This window comes from Colletotrichum godetiae (assembly GCF_030913485.1).
Source record: "Colletotrichum godetiae strain CBS 193.32 chromosome Unknown BDP55scaffold_65, whole genome shotgun sequence".
Lineage (NCBI taxonomy): Eukaryota > Fungi > Ascomycota > Sordariomycetes > Glomerellales > Glomerellaceae > Colletotrichum > Colletotrichum godetiae.
The window spans coordinates 181,997-200,884 of NW_026851313.1; the positions used below are offsets into that span (position 1 = coordinate 181,997).

Below are 18,888 nucleotides of genomic sequence, written 5' to 3' on the forward strand. Positions count from 1 at the left end.
CGGCCGGCTGCCTTGCCGGTACAAAGATGGAAGCCAGAGATTGTCTGCGGCTTCCCAACGTAGAATCACGAAAAAGCTAACACGAGGGTTGCAATGTTCGAGTTGCGTATCCGCTGCTTTCCTACTCACGAAGCTTAAACTATCCTGCCTTAGGTATGATACGCTGGTCCGAACCGAGGAGCTGCAGAGAGAACATGACGGAGCCTGCCTTCTCGTGTCTCCAAGAGATCTTTCAGCTTGCGGGCGAACCGTGAAACGTTGATCTCGTCCAACATGGAGTAATACTCACCAGGAACATCATGGAACTGCACATCATCCGCAAACTCTCGCTACCGGCTTAGCTTGTTTTCAACCCAATCCTCACAGTCAAAGCAACCTTCTTGAGAGGATCTGCGAAGAACACATCAATGCTGCGGACTCTTCCCCGTGGCTCGTAGTCCTGAGCCAGGCACTGTCGTGAAGATGCCGAAGCCCACCTCACATACTCGTCTTCGCTAAGGCCTAACTCGACCCGAAGAGCTGAGTCGCTGAGGGCTCGGAGGTGCGCTACTGCTTCTTGTTTTGAAAATTGGCGCAATATACATATTTGCTGCATAGCTGGACCCTGTCCCATGAGCCCCGTGAAGTGGAACAGGTTGGCAAGATATTCTACCCAGCCGAGCTGCCTCATGCGATGCTTAATGTGCGGCGGAAGGTTCCAGCGACCGCAGTAGATAGCCACATTGCCTGCTGCCTCTAGTCTCTTACACGATTCGAAAGCAATCATAGAGCCATATGAGTGCCCTGCAATGGCGTAAAGTCCCTTTGGCTGGACCGTTTTGAGGTTATTGAAGAAGCAATCCAGCAACTCATCTAGGGAAACAAAAGGCGAAAGGCCGCTATCAAGACCCTCCGCGCGGAAAGCATAGACTCGCCGGTCGTCGATGAATCTCACAAGATTCATGAAGACAAGCACCTATCCGACACCGGGATGTACGAGCCGCAGTGGCGTCTGCCTGCCGTCAGACCGGAAAGTGACGGCCGGGCTTCCTGCTCCATCTTTGTTCCCGAATCCCTCAATCACCGCAACCAGGCGCTAAGGCGTTAGGTTTCTCAATATTTGGCTGAGCGTGATTTTTTCGCACAACTGAAGTCGGTCTGAGATGAGACGCCCTATCTTGATGAAGTCCATTGACGTAGCACCTAGTGGGAGTATGGGTGTCTGGACGCCCACATGTGGCTCTTGGACAATATTAAAATGCTCCTGAACTACGCGGCAAGCGAGCACCTCAAGATGGGATGCTCTCCCTCCTGTGACGTCGGGATCAACTACGTAGGCCTCGCTCGCTTTGCACAGTTCCGGATTATATGCGCCATTCTCGAAAGCCGTTTTGATTGTACCCCTTGGCAGCTTTACGAGTGCCGATGGCTTGAGACCCATGGCTTTCAGAGGTAGAACAATGACAGACGAGGACGTATGTGTGCTGACAACACCGGCTATCCTATTGCGGGTCTTGGTTCGGATTCGGGTATTATCCTCCTCGTTGAAAGTAAGTACGCGACGACGATTTGTTCAGTATCTGATGATTGGGCTAAAGTTGAGAAGCAACAGAAAGAATTTGGTACCGCCCCTTCGATCAACTCCAGTTCGAGGTGGCGTTCTAGTTCGTTCGAGGAATACTTCGCCACGTTGACAATTATCGTGTCCTTGGATAGTCCTTGTAAGCTTACTTGACCGTCTTGGTTGACGCAAGCGAGGTCGCCAGTAGTGAACCAGTCATCGTCTGTAAAAGCAGCCACAGTAGATTCACGATTATTGTCGTACCTGCCAAGTACTACGTCGCCGGAGAGTTCCAGAAGCTCAACCTGGCCGGTATTTGCAGATTCAGACGAGGATTTCCATCTCGGAGTCTTACTCGAAGCTGTAGTCCAGAGATGCTCTCGTCAGCGGCAGCATGTTGGTGCTTTTGATCTCGATCATAAGTCGGGCAGCTGGTGCTGTAGATGCACCCAGCACAAGTCTCGGTCATTCCGAACTCCAGGACGATGATATGTTTGCATGCACTGTACTTCTCGAGTTGGGTTTGGAGCCTCTCGCAGACATCTACCATGTTTGTCTCTCCTCCGGAACCAAGCCACCAAAGGCATCACATATCTAGATCTCCACCTAACGAAGATGTTTGCTCAGACGCGAGCTCCCTGGAATACTTCGCCAAGAAAGAATGAGGGGCAAAGGTTCGTGAAGCCCGGTGGCGGCTGGCCATGTTTAGTAGCTGCATAGGGCTGGAGAGTACCTCCTCCGCTGCAAGATGCACTTGGGAGAGGCCCATATACATTGCGAGGAGATGGATCTCGGTCAGGCACGCCACTTGGTCCATGCCGATCCAGTTGAGGCAGGGGCCGTCGCCGTGAGATCTCCCAGACTTGGCCTTACCTGCTAACGAAGCTAGTATCTGCCCATGGCTGAGCTGTACCGCCTTGGGTTTGCCAGTCGTACCCGATGTCAGGATCAGAACTGCTGAGTCAAATCGAAAGGGATGGCCGGACGGTGGTAGCGGAGACATCGATCGACTCATCGCTGCAAGACTTTGGGAAGTTGTCCGTTCAACCGGCAACCTCGCAGCAAAGTCCCGCGATTCATTCGTACCTGAGAGTGACCGGTGGAAAATACACAACGGATCTTTCAACAGTATACGTAGATGAGATAGGTAGTCTGATCGATCAGGCTCAAGAATCGACGCAGTTGAGATTGCCGGCAAGAGTCCTGCGATAACAGTCGACCAGAACCAGACTATGGAGTCCAGGATACTGTCGAGGCACAGCATAACGACACGGCGTTCTTCAGCTTCTGGGCCAAATTGCATCCGAGATATCGTCGGAGTCCGATACCAGTCTGTTTCATCGGAGTACTGTGGTATCCTGAAGAAGATGTTTGCCGATTCCTCGTGCATGGAAGGCCAGGCACCTAGCAAACTGCATTAGGTTTGCTCTGGCTTGCAGGGTACAGTAAGAGGTACATGTAAGCAATCATGCAGTCGAAGCCGCGGAAGTCTCATCGATGACGAAAGTGATAGCGAATAGGTTGACAAACAAGTGCAGGTCCTACTGTATCGTCATAATTCCGTGATCATTGAAGTCGAATTTTAGACCCGGCCAGATCTGACTGCAATCCGCAGTGTTTCCATATTGACTCGGATTATCAACATGAACTTTAAGTCAACAACGAGAACCGGGATGCAAAGGCCGAATTTGTGCATAACAGAGTCCTATATACGGCACAATTGCCACGATTTCAATTTATACATGAAGCCAGAAACCGAACAGGTCACCAACAAGCAAGCCAAGCTCCTCATCGTATCAACTCAAACCCTTACTGCAAAGCAGTCACAACCGCATTATAGGCCGCCTTGGGGTTGTAGTTGGCATCAAACAGAAGCGGGTTATTCTGCGCCCTCCAGCTATCGGGGTCGCGCACGCCCCAAACCGTGATACCGACGCACTGCGGAACCTGGAGACAGGCCTTTGTTACAGCCGTGTAATCAGCGGCACTGGCGCCGACAATATCCAACTCCGTGATGGCTACCTCCTTGACGCCGCTGCCGGCGAGGGTCTGTAGGGCGCCGAGGGCGTTACCGCCTTGGTTGGCTTGGAGATGGGCTTGGGAGCCTGGGGAGTCTCGATTAGCATTGCATGATACCTGGTTTTATAGTATATAGGCCGGCTTCACACGTACCGATACCGTCAATGGGGATGCCCTTGCCGATCCACTCCTTGACCTTGCGGGCCATTGCTTGCGTCTTGGCGTAGCTCGCCTGGTCGAGGTTATAGTCGTTGATGTACAGCTTGGCATTGGGGTCCGCGGCCCTGGCGGCGCGGAAAGCGATGCCGACAAAGTCCTCGCCGAGGACCTGCGAAAAGACGGAGGAACGGAGGGAGCCGTCCTCGTTGAAGATCTCATTCACAACGTCCTATCATGCACGCGTGAGATAATGTTATTTCAGGCAGAGGGAGATGAAGCAAAACTCACCCAGTGGTAGATTTTGCCCTTGTACCGCCCAACAACAGCCTTGATATGGTCCTCAATGACAGTCGTCAAACCGGCCTTGTCACGGACATTATTGACCCAGCCCGCGAGCTGGGAGTGCCAGACAAGAGTATGCCCGCGGACAAGCTTGCCATTCTGCTGCGCAAAGTTGACGAGGTAGTCGGGCGTAGCCCAGTTGAACTGGCCGCGGTTCGGCTCAATCTGGTCCCACTTCATCGAGTTCTCCGGCGTGACCTGACCGAAATTGGCCTTGATGATGTCGGCGTTCTTGCCGGCGGTCAGGCGGTTCTGGTCGCTGCAGGTGCCAAAGTATTGCTTGCCCTTGGCCTTGATGAGCTTGTCGATGGACTGCGAGGCCTGCCTCTCCTCGAGGGGGGCGGCGAGGACGGTGATGGGCGCCAGGAGGCAGACAAGGCTTGAGGAGAACTTCATTTTGAGCGATGGGGTGGAAAAGAGTGGACTTTGGTGCTGTAAGTTGTGTCTTGCATTGTCTTGACTAGTCGCCTTTATAGAGCTTGGAGTTGTGCCTTCGGGTAGATGGAGGCTCTCTAACTCACACACATGGCTTAACCTTAGATGAAGGACCGCTCATTTGCTTAAACTACTATACAACAACCATAAAGTCCGAATTGCTTATTCGGGCACGGTCCAAAGCCAAACGAGAGGCTCGCAAGTGCAGAGACCAGGATTTGCAGCCCGTTCTGGAAAGCCAAGTTCGGCGGTAACAAGCCGTAATGGCACGGAAGGAGTATTGATCGTGTAAGAAGCGAATTCCAGCCGACCTGGAAGAAAGGCACTTCCCTTGGTAATGCGGGGAATAAGCATGGTAGATGGCGGCTGAATGTGTTAGTTCCTGGGTGGTATCCGGCAGTGACATTACCCAGGAGGACTAGTCATGGAAATGGACATTGCAAGACGCACTCGGCGCTGCGGCGGCAGCGTGCTGATCATGCAGTGGTCTCGTGGTTCTCAGATAGATTGCGAGTAATTGCTAAGGGCGGCTGAAGTGAGGCGCCTAGGTCGCATCCGAACTTCGCGAGATCCGAGTTTTGCGAGCCTCGGTAGCTGCAAAAGGCCACCCTTATTTGGCGCGTTCCGAATGAAACCCTGGAGGCTTGGCCACCATCACTGCCTATGAGAGGCCTTCCACCAGTAAGGGCTACTTGATGTAGTTTCTCGGATGACCGGTATGCGCCATAGAGCCGGGAAATTGACCTAGATTGAAGTAAATTGATCATACTCCTTGGACTTTCACCCTAGTTGAGGGGCATACGAGCCCTCCTCTCTGATGATGTCGTCCCCGGCAAGGTTGAAGGGTGTCAAGTATCACACACCCCGCTCCAACTGTGTTGGAGTGCTAGTCGGGCCTTTGAATCGAAGTTCCGTCCGTTGGACTGCTCGTAAGCAGCCGAGAGGGCACCTGATACAAGCACTAGGTTGTTGGCCTTGTTCGTAGTTGTACGTGATGTACCGAGGCCTCTATGAATCAAGGTTTGGCACTGGCGATGAGATCGCTAATCAGATTTCTGACCGGTTCAAAAACCTCGTCGTCGTCGTCGCCAGGTGGTACAAACACCTTGACGCGTCCCTCTGACAGCACAAACCCGCCACAAGCAATCTTGGTGACTCTGACGCCGGGATGGAAGAGATTGAGGGCGAGATGATTTTCTAAGTAGGCCCCCAAGGCATGTAAGAATGCTTCTTGCTGGTCGCCGCCACCGTCAACCCATCCCCATCCTTCGTCCGCCTTGCCGCCCGCAAGCTTCTTTCTCTTTCTCGGATCGTCTTGGTAGCCTTGAGTGAGACCCGTATTGTTCGTTACTGTCGGGTTCGTGAGGGCTCTTCCTTCCTTTGTAAACCGCTTGAGCTCCTCGGCCGGTATGATGATGTCGATAGACTTGATCCCAAGTCCGTCTGGGGGCTGTTCGTCTGTGCCATCTGAAGTCACTGCCGGTGGTATGTAGAAGCCCAGGGTCAAGACCATGTCCTTTGCCAGAGCGCCCTGTGAGGGGAGTCCGGCATCCTCGATCCATCTCTCCCATGCCGTGGTAAGGCCCTTCGTACCAAGGCGTAAAGGACTGATGCGGCAGTCGAATGTGCTTGATAGGAAATCGACTATAATTGTTTTCAGAGGTGCTGGCATGCGCAAGAGGAGAAGTGGCAGATGCAAAAAGTTCCTGTCATCTTTTGAGTCGCTGCTGGCAAGTAAACCGGGCACACCGAGGTTATTGGCTGACTGTAGTCCACCGGTAGACTCCTCCGCGATCTTTTCAGAGAGCGATGGTAGCAGGACAGCTGTACACAGCGCGTTCTCGTATCTCATCTCGAAGACGAGACATCTCTTTTTTCGGGCCGCATCGTCGGCCCCAAAAGGATCGCTGACAAGATCTCTGCTCAGATCGGGGTCTGTATCGTCGGCGGCGCCCAGTAGTGCTTCAACACCAACCCATCGGATGCCAACTTTTTCCAATGGACCGGCACGTCCTAAAGAGCTGTCGCTGCCTTCCAGCCCAACCTGCACACCTCTGACGACGTCTCCCACGAGTGTATCGCGTAAGCGCTGCGACAGTGTCTGCAATCGAGGAAAGCTCAGGGTGTTGGTGCCAACGTAGAGCGGCGATGCGCGATGGGTGGAGAAGGTGGTGTTGAAGAAGGGCGGAGGCGGTTCGCGTTCCTCGAGGGACGATGGAGATGGTCTGTCGGGTAGCAATTCAGGATCGGATTCGGCCGCACGAGGGCGACCGCTAGGAGGCATGGTGAAGGCTGACGAAGAACTGGCGATGGTGCTGGCGACTCGGGGAATGGGCAAGAAAGCGGTGATGTCTCAGGCTGCTAGTGGATGCAAGGATGTCGCGTTGGTGTTGGCTGAGTCTGCGACTTTTGCGATCGATGGCAAGTTCGTAGGAATCGCCTGTAACGAAGACGCGTCGGTCGGCGGTAACTCTCAGTGAGATTGATCGTGGGTGTTGCGGAGGCGCGCGAATATTGTGTGCGTGATAGCTACGATGTGTTGAAAGCAAGGAGGATGGCCTGCTGAAGCTACAGTGGGACCAGTTGGTGATGGACGCTTAGGCACGGGCAGACAGAATATTGATGCGTGCCAATGCACTGCAATGATGAAAGAGGTGGATTATGTGCGTAAAGGTACTCCGAGGCAGAATTGATTATGATGGAGGAACTTTTGTCTAGTTGTCATGGATTTGAAGGACTGGGATCGAAGATTCCCCAAGAGGCACAGCAGCGGAAGGTACCCGGAGGCAGGTACACCGGAGGCAGGTACACCGGTTTAGTGGGTCCATCGGCGCCAGCTCCGGATTTCTCTCCCTGAACACTTTAGTAGGGGGTACACCCAACATCATCATATCGAGGCTACTGCTCCTGCATATTTTTCTCTCAAATTCAGAGCTACAGGTATAGGGCGTTATGAAAATACTGTCGAATCACTCTCAAAGCTTGACGCGAATGAGTCTACCGGCATAGGAGTAAGGCTGCTTAGCATCACTACGCCAGCCCCATCCACTGCTGAACGTCTTCAGAAAGACTTCATGGCAGGGCTTTGGGAAAGAAGTCGGATGTTTCATCGGATGGAGATTGGATGCGAGATTGGGGGGGTCAACACCTAGCTAGTTCTTGTCAGGCTTTAACCTACAACTGACAAGAAACATCCACATTGGCCTTGCTTGTGTCGGAAGGTAAGAAACATGAGATGCAGACTCGATGATGCTCCTTCTAGTCTACCTTTCGAATAGTACACTAATCCAAAACCCGATGCTATGCCAGTCTTGCCATATTGCGCCTGGCCTTTCTTATACCGAAACCCTTTTCATGTCGTGAGATGTCGCCAGTGAAGCATTCTAGATAACCCCAATGAAATGACGCCCAATATCGCTCAAACACCCATATCCGGTATGTATGTACACAGCGTATGTACATGTCTTCGGTACTTATACACCCACACAGAAACCAAAGGACCCGTCGAACACGTCCATCTTGTTGAAGCCAGGGTTTTCTCTCATGGCCAAGAGGTCGTCAATGGTAGGCACCTCGTTTGACGCATAGAACCTGAGAAGGTTTTCCATGTCCTCATCGGTGAGATCGCAAATCTCTTCCCAGTCGAACTTGTTGCTGACTTTGATCATCCTGTTGTTCAGATGTTAGCATCTATCCAAGATAGTAGATAGTGTCTCCGGACAAGGGTTTATCACATACCAGCCCATGCGCTTGGGGCTTTCCTCCGAGTTCGGAGCCATTTTGCGCAGCTTCGCCCTGAGTGTACCAATAGCCTCAATCGCATTGCCAGCATTCTTGGGAAGCGACTTTGCAATATGCCGCCTGATAATGGCAGCCAGTCTAGGACCCTTGCCATTGGTGCTGACCATAATCTGAAGGGGGCCGTCACGGTGGACACTGCCAAAGTAAAAGTCGCATTCTGGGGGTACGTCGGCGATGTTGGCGGGCACTTTGCGTTCCTTGCATAGCTTCCAGATTACGGTAGAGGCGGCAGGGTCGTCAATGGCAACGAGAACCATGGCTGCGCCATCCAGGTCGGAGGGTTCGAAGAGACGGTCGACGTGGGTAACTTGGGCTTGTTCAACACGGTGAGCTACCTCGGGGTTGAGGCCAGAGGCTGGGCAGACAACGGTGACATTGGCATCGGCATCGAGACAGTTGAGGATCCGGCCGGCGGCAACCTGTTACAGGAATACAGTCAGCCAGAAGTCATCAGTACATCAAGATGGCAATGGCATTGCAAAATGGGAAGAGTCATTTCTGGCACAAGATGAGAGCGCGCGGTGTAGCTACGCCGCGGAGATGCAGCAGTAGGCTGTGCCAACGTACCTCGCCTCCTCCAACGACCAAGACCTTCTTTCCCTTGATCTGCCATGCCAGAATCAGACTGCCTCCTCCCTTGACTTCGGGGAACTTCTTCGTCGTCGACTTGGCGGCCATATCGTGTGTGGTGAGGACGGCGAGCGTATGGTCGTGGGACGAGTTTGAGTACTCGATGACGAAGGCAACTTTTTGGGCAGCATTTTTGGAGAGATGCAGCTGCCAGGTCGGCGCGATAAGGCGCAAAGGCCGTCGATAAGGCTGTCGTCCCCACATCGAGGGACGCAATGGCGGTCTGCACAGTAGATGTGTACTTCGTTCAATGATGATGATACATGTTGATGGAAGTATCTCTGTATCAGTCGGCACCGGGCTGCCCCGCCTTTCCCCTGTCTGTGGGCCCTGGTCTGCCCGTTTCTCCACTAGTGCGGCCTTTAGCGCATGTCTTTAGCGTCCCAGTCTCCAAATCCCGCCGAATGCGTTGCTCCCCAACCCCTGTCCTCCTCCTTCAGACCTTCACCCACCGCCCTGCCGCCCACCGCTTGCTGCTGATGCTCCTACTGGTAATCCTTGACAGGGAAGAGGTCTGACGGGCTGCGCGGGAACCTGCGACTTGGAACTGGAACTGGAACCAACCTGCCCGTGAGCTGAGGTGACGGGGGGGCCGTCACCCGTGAAGACGAACTACCGCCACGAACCACTTGCACTTGCACCTGCGACTTGCGTCTGTCATCTGCCATCTACACATCAAAATCCCCGCTCTTCCAACACGCTCGACTCCCCGCCGAGACAACCGAAGAAAACCAACTTCGACGTCCGCTCCTCTCAACCATCGATTCATGGTCTCGTAGCTATCGTCCTCCGTCTTCCACGATGTCCGGCCGCAAGCTGGGAGGCGGCCGCATCTTGGGCAGCGGCAAAGGCCTCGCCCCTCCCGCGCCTCCCGCCGTCAACGGCCACCAACGCACACCTAGTCCCTTTGCTCCCTCAGAAAGCACCCTATCCCTCAACTCCTCCTCGGCGTCGCCTCCAGTATCGAGCCCGTTACCCGGCTTTGCCCAGGATCTTGGATCCAACATTAGTGTTGGCGGTCCATCGAGAGCCGCGACTTCCAGTTCGAAGCTAGTCTGCCCAATATGTGAGGAGGAAATGGTCCGTCTAACCTTCTGCCATGAATGAGAGAGACGCGCTAACGGTAACCCCCAGTTGACGCTGCTTCAACTCAACAGGTGAATCTGGCTTTTCGTCCTTGCGACGCTGAACTCTAGTCTCTGACCCTACTCAGACACATCGACGATAACCACCAAGAACTTCCCGAAGTCGAACAAGATGAGGTCCGCACCTGGTTTGACAAGCAGGTGCTCAAGGCCAAACGATTCCAGCCACTATCCATAATCAACCAAAAACTGCGAGGTCTCGACGTCTTCGAATCCAACGAGTCCCTGCCCATCGCGCCGCCCACGACCGCGAAGCTCATCGAGGGGCCGATAGACCCGGACGAGCTCATTACTCGATCGCATTGGCAACGCCAAACGAGCAACGACCGATGCACCGACCCAACCTGTGGGAAAGGCCTCGGGGCTGTCAATGGAAGCATCAACTGTAGGAATTGCGGCAGGCTGTTTTGTGAGGAGCATACAATGTACCAGATGAAGCTGTCGAGGTCTGCCCAGCACGACCCCGTGCGGGGATACTGGGTCCGAGTCTGCGAGACGTGTTACAAGTCGAGAGATGGCTACAACGACCACAACGGTGTCCTGATTGATCACACTTCGATATTTGCGGAGATGCGACGAAAGAGGGTGGAGAGGCAGAATCTCGAAGTGGCTAGGCTGGAAAAGCGTTTGACAAAGCTGACGCAATTGCTTGCGAATGCGCCCGAAGAGGTCACGACAAACGGAGGAAGCCTTTTGTCGCCTGTCGCCGCCTTGGCAGGTCAGAAGAACCAGAGGAAACTGATTGAGCAGTCGGTGGTTACGTGGGAGGACGACGCCTCCGTCACGCAATGCCCATATTGCCAACAAGAGTTTGGATCTTGGACGTTTAGACGACATCACTGCCGGATATGTGGCAGGGTGGTCTGCGCCGATCCACTTACAGGCTGCTCGAGTGAAGTGGGCTTGAGCATAGCCAGTCGTGAGTCTCAACCCGCGGGATCATCACGAATATCGCGCCTAACAGTCTCAGCAACGAGCCCTGCGACGGAGAAGCCCCCGACGGCGGCACAGCCCGGCCAACTCAGCATCGATGTTCGCATGTGCCGCGAGTGCAACCACACAATCTTTGCGAAACGCGACTTTGCCTCCACCATCTCCCACAAGCCAGCCGACCAGCGAGCATATGAGACACTGCGCCAGTTTGAACGTGGTATTCGTCAGCTTATGCCCATCTTCCAACGAACACTACTTGCGCTCCAGCCAGAGGGGGACGATGGAGATGAATCATCAAAACCACCTCCCACACATGCTCAGATTCAAGAGGCTTCGAAAATCCGGAAACGTCTAACCGATGCCTTTACCAAATACGACACAGCCGCCCGTCGCCTCCGTGATATGAAGACAATCTCTAAGACGCAGCTTCGCTTACAGCAAGCCGTCTATGCCGCGGCCTCCACATTCTTACATACTCATATGTTGACCCTCAAGTCGGTGCCGCAAATCCTACGTTCTCGGTCATCACAAGCCTCTCGTCTCCGAGCCCTACAGTCTGGTAGTGTGAATGGCTCTTCATCGTCACTCCACCTATCGCCACTCCGCAATCAGGAGCTTGCTGAATCTGAGACAGCAAGCCAGGCAAGCGAGACTAGCACCGCCGTGTCAGCGCTGGAGACGGAAGAGAAGGAGGCTCGTGAGCGCCTGGTGGTCCTGGAGGAGCAACGCTTCATGGTGCAGCAAATGGTGGACTCTGCACGGGATGCGAGGCGGTTTGAGGAGGTCAGCGCCCTTACACGTAATGTAGAAGAGTTGGACAGGGAGATCGAAAGGGCAAAGAAGTTGGTGGGCGGCGTTGAGGAACGATGGGAGGGCCTTTACGCGTCTGGCCTGGCGCGGTGAGGGATCTCACAACTTGGGAAGACAAAAAAAGCAGGGAAGAGAGGAACGAACAGGAAAGAGGAAAGGAAGGAGAAGCGATTCAATGGTTTTTTTCAGAATCTCACAGCAGCATTGCAAGGCGTTTTTGGAAGGGATATTCGAACAAGGCAAACCACCCCTGGGATATTCACTATCCATGGGCAAAGCATTCATACCTTTGGAGGGGGGGCATGTTGGAAAACCCTCGGCAAGTCTAAAAATTGAAAAGACTTGATTATGTTGAAAGCCTTGTCTTGTCTTTTTTGACACGAATAAATAATATCATGATATCCAGAGCCTCTCGCGCATCTCCTGAATTGCCTCCCTCCCTTCCTCGAACGCCTTTGGGTAAAAGATTAAAATCTGGCAAAAGACCACTCCTTTTTCGAATATAGATGCTTCTCCAACACGAGGGGGTATGACGATATCCACACAACACAGCTTATCCCGCTCTATTCGACCGACCGCCTTTCTTCCATCTCTGCTTTACTCTTCTCACTTCTCTGTCGAGATGCGAAGCCACGCACTAGTGGACCACGCCCTCTACACCACCGAGGAACCGCCTCACGCGCTCAACCTCCAACTCGCCCTTTTCACTCTCCACCGCCCTCAGCAGACCATCGACAACTGCATCGACCTGGTCCTCAGGCTCCCCCGTGCACATGGCCACCACGCGCCGGTACTTGACCTCGAGGTCCTTACTCCGCCCCTTCAGCGCGCCCGCCATCTTGCGCGTAACGTCCCGTCGTGCCGATACAGCGCTCAATCTCGCCTTGAGGGTCGCCGCCGAGGGCAAGAGGCCGCCCTCGCCATTCGTGCCGGCCGTCTCGAGCGCGGCGCTAAGTTCCGTCTCCCACGACGAGGAGAGGGCATTTGTTCGTCCCGCGCGGTTCTGTTCCTGCGTGAGGCGGACTTGTTCTTCTTCGCGGGCGTGGCTCAGGTTTGAGACCTTTTGCCGCGCGAGTTGCTGTTTGCGCAACGTTGCTTGCATGGATTCGAGGTTTCTCTTGGCCTCGCCTAATTGGGCCGATGTTGTGCGGAGAGTGGTGTGGAGAGACTCGATAACTACTTGTTTTGACTTCACCTCACTTTGGAAGGTGGAGCTTGCTTCGGTAAGAAGATGTGTAATCGCTGATGATTGTCAGGTTGGTGATGCGGTCAAAGGAATGGTGATTTAGTAAGAGACTCACATGAAATAATATCGTCACTGCTTTCCTTTGTAGGTTCACTGCTGACGAGTCCGTTCTTCTCGACATCCCCATTTGTCGCGTTACCATTGGCTCCGTTGATGATCTTGGAGGCTTCATCCGCAGGTTCGCCCCCAATGCCAAAGTCTACAGGGCGTAGGCCGGCGCGGTTGGCAATCTCACCATCAGCACCAACCTCTAGTAGTTGTGAGATGATGCTCCGGTTGCCTATCCGTGCTGCGATGTTCAAGGCCGTATCACCGGCGTGGTCTTGGGCATTAACGATCTCCGACATGAAGCGAGCAATGCCCATTTTAGGTTGTGATGATGGTTGGGATTGTGAGCTGGCTGGCGCACTATCTCCCTTTCCATTGGCGGTGAGCTGGCCGTTGGGATTGCTGCCCTGTCGCACAACCCATTCCAGGAGGCTTTCGAGGTAATATCTGCTTGCCGCGTTCCTGCCCTTCACGGCGCTCGTCATGGCAATGTGGTGCAGAACCGTCCGTCCCTTGCTATCGCGGACCTCAATTGTACTCCCAAGAACGTCAAGCAGATCGGGGAACTGTCCCAGGTCCATGGAGTTTGTCACTACACATGCCCTAACCAGAGCAGTCTCTCCAGAAGCGTTCACTCGGAAAGGACTGGCTCCTGCTGTGATAAGGGCCCTCAGGAGCGACATGCGAGATAATGTGGCGGCCCAGTGTAGAGCAGTGTGACTTTGTTGATCGATAGGCATGTCCAGTTCAATGGGTGCTAATGTCCGGAGCATCTCATGTTTTGACTGATCCGAGGTAGCCGAGTCCATAAACAGACTCATCAACATGCTGCGCTTCGCTTCGGCATCCGGAGACATTTCAAACGGTAGAGGACTCAGGGGGCTGTGGCCATCGTGTGCCGGGGCGTTGGCCTGAGAGTAGATGAATGATTCGTTGGGTTCCGTGGGCGATCCGGGGAACTGGTTCTGGTATATCTCCATAGAGTTGCTATTGTATCCAAAGCTGTCCTGCGGTGTCATGGTCACACGCTGCCGCTTCCTAGGCGGCTCTGGGCCATCAAACTGCTGGCTTGTTTGTTGAGTCGAGTAGGCCGAGTCGTTCTGGTTGCCGTAGTCGGAAGCGAAGCTTTGCTGGGAGTTGCCGGGGAAGTCGTCGCCATTCTGCATGGAGCTCTGGCGGCTGAAGCTGGGCGCCTTGGTCGGTCCGTTGCGGCTTCTCGGGCCAGGGGAGTCGAATCGTGCCTTGCTGATAGCAGCGACAGCGTGCGACGCAGTGCTCGAGATGTTTTTGAAAAAGGTGCCGTTGAGACCGGCCATGGCGTTCGTCCTCGCTTCGTTTCCGGCATTGTACATTCGTTTCCTCTGCGCTGCCATAGCCTGCTCCTTGGTCGGGGTATTGAAGTCTCCTCGGCCTGCAACTCCTCCATCTTGACCCATGTCATACGTCAGCAAGGGACGCAGGACCTCCTCCACGCCGTATTGGCGGCAGACTTCGACGCCTCGCTCAAACTTGATCCAGGTGCCCTGATATTTCCCGTAGCCTCCCTGGACCTTTTCGTGCTCGCCAGTCTGGATTTCCTTCTCGAGTATCTTTGTGCGCTTTCCCTTGTCGACACCAGCTACCTTGAGGATCTGGGTGGCATTGAGCCAACTGTCTTGCCGCCTGCGCATAACGGCGACACCATTGACCTCCATTTCGTAAACGTCGACACCGGAATAGACGGCCTAGTTGCGCTTGTCAGTGCGACTGCCCATTATGGATTGCGACATTGGGGTAGCACGACCACAAGTAGGACCGGTACTTACGCTGTAAATCTGCGGGGCATCGTTGGCGAGCCTCGAGTCCCCTCCATAGGCTCGGTAGCCGCCTTGAGATTGCTGGCTCATTGTAAAGGACTGTTGAGATGATGGCTGTGACTGCGATGCGGAAGGCATCATTGCTGTAGAAGCGGGATTCCCGCAATGATCGTGGCGTCGAGCGGCGGACGAGGACGATTTGCGGCGGGGATGGAGGGAGCGGGAGGGATGGCTAGTTGTGAGGGTGGTCGAAGACATGTGCCAGCGCTAGCACATTGGAAGCGAGCAACCGATGGCAAGGCGATGGGAGCCGGAGGCGGTGGAGAGGAGAGTAGAGGGTCCGTAGACGTAGCAGGGACGGAGCTCTAAATAAGTGAGGCGATCAATCGACGTTGGCGGGTCTTGTGGTTGTGGAAGCCCAGGAGATGAGGAGGGCAGTGGATTCGGAGGTTGCGCTGATTCGAAATGCGAAATGCGTGCAGCCCCCGTCTTGTTCCCTTTGGTTGGGGCTCGTTGTGCGGTGCGTTGCTTTGCGGTGATTTGCGTTGCGCCACCTTTGGCCGGGTGCTTTGTGCGTGTGGTGTGGTGTGCTGCGAATGCTATGCGGATGCAGTAGCAATAGGAGCAGCAATAGAGAAAGTAGAGCAGGGCAGCTGGAAGAACAAGCAGCAGCAGATACGTGGGTTTGTGAGTGGAGGGATGCGCAGGCGAAGTTTGGGTGGTGGGCGGCTATTCTTCAAGGGAGAGAGTGAGAGAAAGGTTATTCGGGTTCGAGCAGATTAGAGACGGCGAATTTGAGGTTCCAGAAAGACGCAAAAAATGGTCACCAAAAAGAGAAAGGTGAGGTTGAGATTGGAGCGTCCAGACAACGGGCGAACTGGAGATCAAGTGGATATCTGACAGAGTTCACAACTGCGAGTATTCGTCGCTTTGGTTGCCGGGTCCGAAAATGAAAAAGGGCCCGCGGCGCTGCGCCCGAAAAGGGAATTTCAATTAAAGATGACGGGACGTGTCTATTTCGCGAGGGCGTGTCTTGGGGATGTGAGCCGCGGACGTGTCGCGCGTCTCAATTTACGGGGGGGACGTGGAAGAAAGTGCACGCTGTGGGAGCCAGGAGGAACGGGGGAGAGAGAGACCGAGAGAAGGCGGAACCGTGGACACTTGGGAAGGGAGGCACGGGGGGGGAGGGAGGGGGAGAATTGGTGCTTTCCCATTTGTTAAGCGAGGCGCACTGGCCACTGTTTGCTCGGTCAACTGGTCGGTACGTATCTTATTGATTGTGCGAGACGGAAGGTCCCCCCCCCCCCCCCTTGGCCCCTTGCTCACCTCTAAACGCGTTCTGGATGGTGGAAGGAAAGAGACCGTGACGCGTCTCACTCTTACTCTCACTCTCACTCTAACTCTTGACTCACCATGCGCTGCTTCCATTCACGGCCACACCCCTTGATCATGGAACTGAACACCACTCTCATGGTAAAAGGAGGGGCAGTCAATGCGCCTCCCACTCGCCCATCACTTCACACAAAGCGACCTGCGTCACGCTCACATCCCCATTCCCTAAGTACCGAGTAAGGTAACTTGCCTTGCCTCAACGTACTTCACCTTCCATCCTTGCCCTCTCATCAGCCTCTGAGTAGGTACCTGATCTCCTTTTCATCGTAGGGAATAAAATGAAATTCGAAGAATTATGCTTTTCCACAATGGCCATGCCATTATCCGTACGTACTTGATTCTCAGATGCCTTTCTTTGTGAATATCTCATGGTGGAAGCTGGGCGCCGATCTGGGCCGAAAATAGCCCCACCTCCGGAGCTTGGGCCAGTCGGCCTCTCACCAGCCGAACCAGCGAACCAACGGCGGCGGCGCAAGAGCTTGCAGGTGACGGTGCAGGTCCTGTCAGGGCAACTTCTTGATGCTCCTCACTCTGCATTGTCATCTGCATGCATCCTGCTCGACATCCCACATGCGTCTCTGCCCGACCTGGAAACAACCACAATGAAGAAAAGACCAGTCTCTCCCTAGCCTTACCTTTCGACTGACCTTCTCTCCCTCTCTCGCCGTCCTTTGCGACGGCCCTCCGACCGCCGCAATGCAGACCCGAATACCTCTACCACGTCCAGTGCAGCCGTTGCATGTTTACCGTCACCTGCTGCGCTCCGCCACTTACTTTCCTCCCTCCATACGGCCCTTCCTCGATCATCGCATACGAACCACCTTCCGAAACGAGCGAGATCGAATGGCAGAAACCGAGCTGAAAATCCTCGAGTCCCTCAACCCAGCAGAAGATAGAGAGAAGGAGGAGGACCGCCGCAAAAAGGTCCTTGCCGATGCGAAACACAAGATTCCTGCGCTCCAGGCTGCTGTCGAAGGCGATCAGGACCGCCTACGACGTGTCATGTGGCATGTTTTTGGCCGACTTGGCAAATCCCGCCGCGAGCTCATGGCTTCGTTTGTTCTCAAAGGCTGCGACCCGAATGCCGACCCTGCCAAGCTAGAAGAGCTCGCAAAGAAAAAGGAGATGCAGAGAGAGCTCATGAAAAAGCGCGCCAAAGTCCACCCTTGGAACCGCACATACACCTGGGACGAGCCCACGCCCTGGCTTCGGCAGCATCTCAGTCCCATGGAAGAAAATTGGGACCTCCCTAAGCTGGATCGATACCTCCGGTCGCAAAAGAGTCACCAACGGAACATAACAGGCGCCGCCTTTCCTAGAGGCACAATTGGCGATCTCGATCCAACAAAAGACGTACCCGAGCAGGACGGCTGGGGCCGTTCAGTTGCATTGAGGAGAGTGACCAAACTCACAAGAAAGTTCTGGAAGGCCCAGGCCGACAAAATCATGCCCCCGGTATCACAGGAAGAGTGGGAGTCCTTGGAGCAACTCGCATCCGGAGAGGCGCCTCCCGAGATGTACAACATGTTAAAACGAAGGCGTATCGCCGGCCCTATAGAAGCCTCCGGAGATGCCATGACCAGCGACCGATCTTCGATACTCTTTAACAGTAGTAGAAACGAAGGGGAATCATGGGAGTGGCAATCTTCCGCCCATATCCCTGTCCGCGACGTCGAGAGAGCTGGTCAACGAAAACTCGAACTGCTCACTGGCAAGAAGGACCTTGGTCCATTTTCGCAAGCACGTCGCCTCCTTGTTGAATACGGCAGTAAGACAGGTCGGCTTGGAATTAAGGAGAGCGATCGCCCCATCTTCTCCAGGCGCGCTGTGCGGCGCGAATATCTCAAGCTGTGGCAGGCAACCTCATATATGAAGGGGCCCGGAAACAAAGCGGCAAGGCCTGTGTGGGGTCGCGTGGAACCAAAGTTGCCCGTGGTCACTGCTGCCCACCATCATTTCTTCGAGGGCGTCGATGCTCAGGGGCGCGTGCCGAAGCCAGAGCCACCCAAGTCTGCAACGACCAGCAGCCCTATGCCCGACGGTGAGAAAGCCCACCCTAAGGGTTCAAAGCAAGTCAGTTCCGGTGGTGAAGCCGGCGCGACCAGCGAGCCTCGATCCAAGTCGCCTGATTCCGAGAAGTCCTGAACATCAGGCGACTTTGAAGGAAAGCCTCGCGACTTCAAACCCTCAGTCATCTAGACCTCCGCGTGAAGTTGACTCCACACCGGGCAGCTTCGGAAACTTCAAATTCTCCAAGCCCAGAGATTCCAGGCCACGAGACTGAAAGTATCTCAAGCCAACTGATGATTAGCGGGCTTAGCATCATGTATTCCACGTCAAAATGGGCGGACAGCGCCATTGGTCCTGAAGAGATCACATCATCCCCTATCCATATATCTAGCCGAACGATTCCAGAGAAGCTGGAACGCCGAGAGAATCAAGGTCTCAGGTACCATAGAAGCCGGGGCAACTTGATTGCAGGCAGTTGAGTGCCACCAAGGGTGACGCAGGGCATCTCAGAAAGGCACCCTGCGGATCAAGGCCGGTCTTTATAAAGATGTTTTGTATGATTGTAACTACTTTTTTCTTCCG

General features: G+C 54.4%; 7 protein-coding genes across 7 annotated transcripts; 2 read left to right on the top strand and 5 right to left on the bottom strand.

Moving 5' to 3' along the window:
- Nucleotides 1-82: 82 nt before the first annotated feature.
- BDP55DRAFT_707850 (Alpha/Beta hydrolase protein) lies at nt 83-2,843 on the bottom strand (the record flags this gene model as incomplete). Its single annotated transcript, XM_060578084.1, has 13 exons — nt 83-329; nt 365-955; nt 977-1,075; nt 1,214-1,519; nt 1,543-1,686; nt 1,711-1,845; nt 1,896-1,977; nt 2,017-2,101; nt 2,147-2,394; nt 2,422-2,456; nt 2,496-2,565; nt 2,596-2,626; nt 2,651-2,843. The coding sequence occupies 13 exons, from the start codon at nt 2,841-2,843 to the stop codon at nt 150-152; spliced, it is 2,199 nt and encodes a 732-aa protein (XP_060423861.1). The 3' UTR covers nt 83-149.
- A 506-nt stretch (nt 2,844-3,349) lies between these two features.
- BDP55DRAFT_637287 (family 10 glycosyl hydrolase) lies at nt 3,350-4,456 on the bottom strand (the record flags this gene model as incomplete). Its single annotated transcript, XM_060572977.1, has 3 exons — nt 3,350-3,645; nt 3,713-3,947; nt 4,007-4,456. The coding sequence occupies 3 exons, from the start codon at nt 4,454-4,456 to the stop codon at nt 3,350-3,352; spliced, it is 981 nt and encodes a 326-aa protein (XP_060423862.1).
- Nucleotides 4,457-5,510: 1,054 nt separating this feature from the next.
- Nucleotides 5,511-6,779, bottom strand: BDP55DRAFT_563854 (kinetochore complex Sim4 subunit Fta1-domain-containing protein; the record flags this gene model as incomplete). Its single annotated transcript, XM_060570279.1, has 1 exon — nt 5,511-6,779. The coding sequence occupies one exon, from the start codon at nt 6,777-6,779 to the stop codon at nt 5,511-5,513; it is 1,269 nt and encodes a 422-aa protein (XP_060423863.1).
- A 951-nt stretch (nt 6,780-7,730) lies between these two features.
- Nucleotides 7,731-9,057, bottom strand: BDP55DRAFT_772890 (siroheme synthase). The gene is made up of 3 exons (XM_060581149.1): nt 8,864-9,057; nt 8,234-8,715; nt 7,731-8,164 (listed from the first exon to the last, which is right to left on the bottom strand). Exons 1-3 carry the CDS (start codon nt 8,972-8,974, stop codon nt 7,969-7,971), a joined length of 789 nt encoding a protein of 262 aa, XP_060423864.1. The 5' UTR covers nt 8,975-9,057; the 3' UTR covers nt 7,731-7,968.
- A 313-nt stretch (nt 9,058-9,370) lies between these two features.
- Nucleotides 9,371-12,139, top strand: BDP55DRAFT_680818 (FYVE zinc finger protein). The gene is made up of 3 exons (XM_060576138.1): nt 9,371-10,006; nt 10,061-10,083; nt 10,140-12,139. The coding sequence occupies exons 1-3, from the start codon at nt 9,728-9,730 to the stop codon at nt 11,905-11,907; spliced, it is 2,070 nt and encodes a 689-aa protein (XP_060423865.1). The 5' UTR covers nt 9,371-9,727; the 3' UTR covers nt 11,908-12,139.
- A 312-nt stretch (nt 12,140-12,451) lies between these two features.
- On the bottom strand, nt 12,452-14,994 carry BDP55DRAFT_733607 (uncharacterized protein; the record flags this gene model as incomplete). Its single annotated transcript, XM_060580114.1, has 3 exons — nt 12,452-13,056; nt 13,116-14,832; nt 14,914-14,994. The coding sequence occupies 3 exons, from the start codon at nt 14,992-14,994 to the stop codon at nt 12,452-12,454; spliced, it is 2,403 nt and encodes an 800-aa protein (XP_060423866.1).
- A 1,998-nt stretch (nt 14,995-16,992) lies between these two features.
- BDP55DRAFT_563769 (uncharacterized protein) lies at nt 16,993-18,441 on the top strand (the record flags this gene model as incomplete). Its single annotated transcript, XM_060570274.1, has 1 exon — nt 16,993-18,441. The coding sequence occupies one exon, from the start codon at nt 16,993-16,995 to the stop codon at nt 18,439-18,441; it is 1,449 nt and encodes a 482-aa protein (XP_060423867.1).
- Between the last annotated feature and the right edge of the window lie 447 nt (nt 18,442-18,888).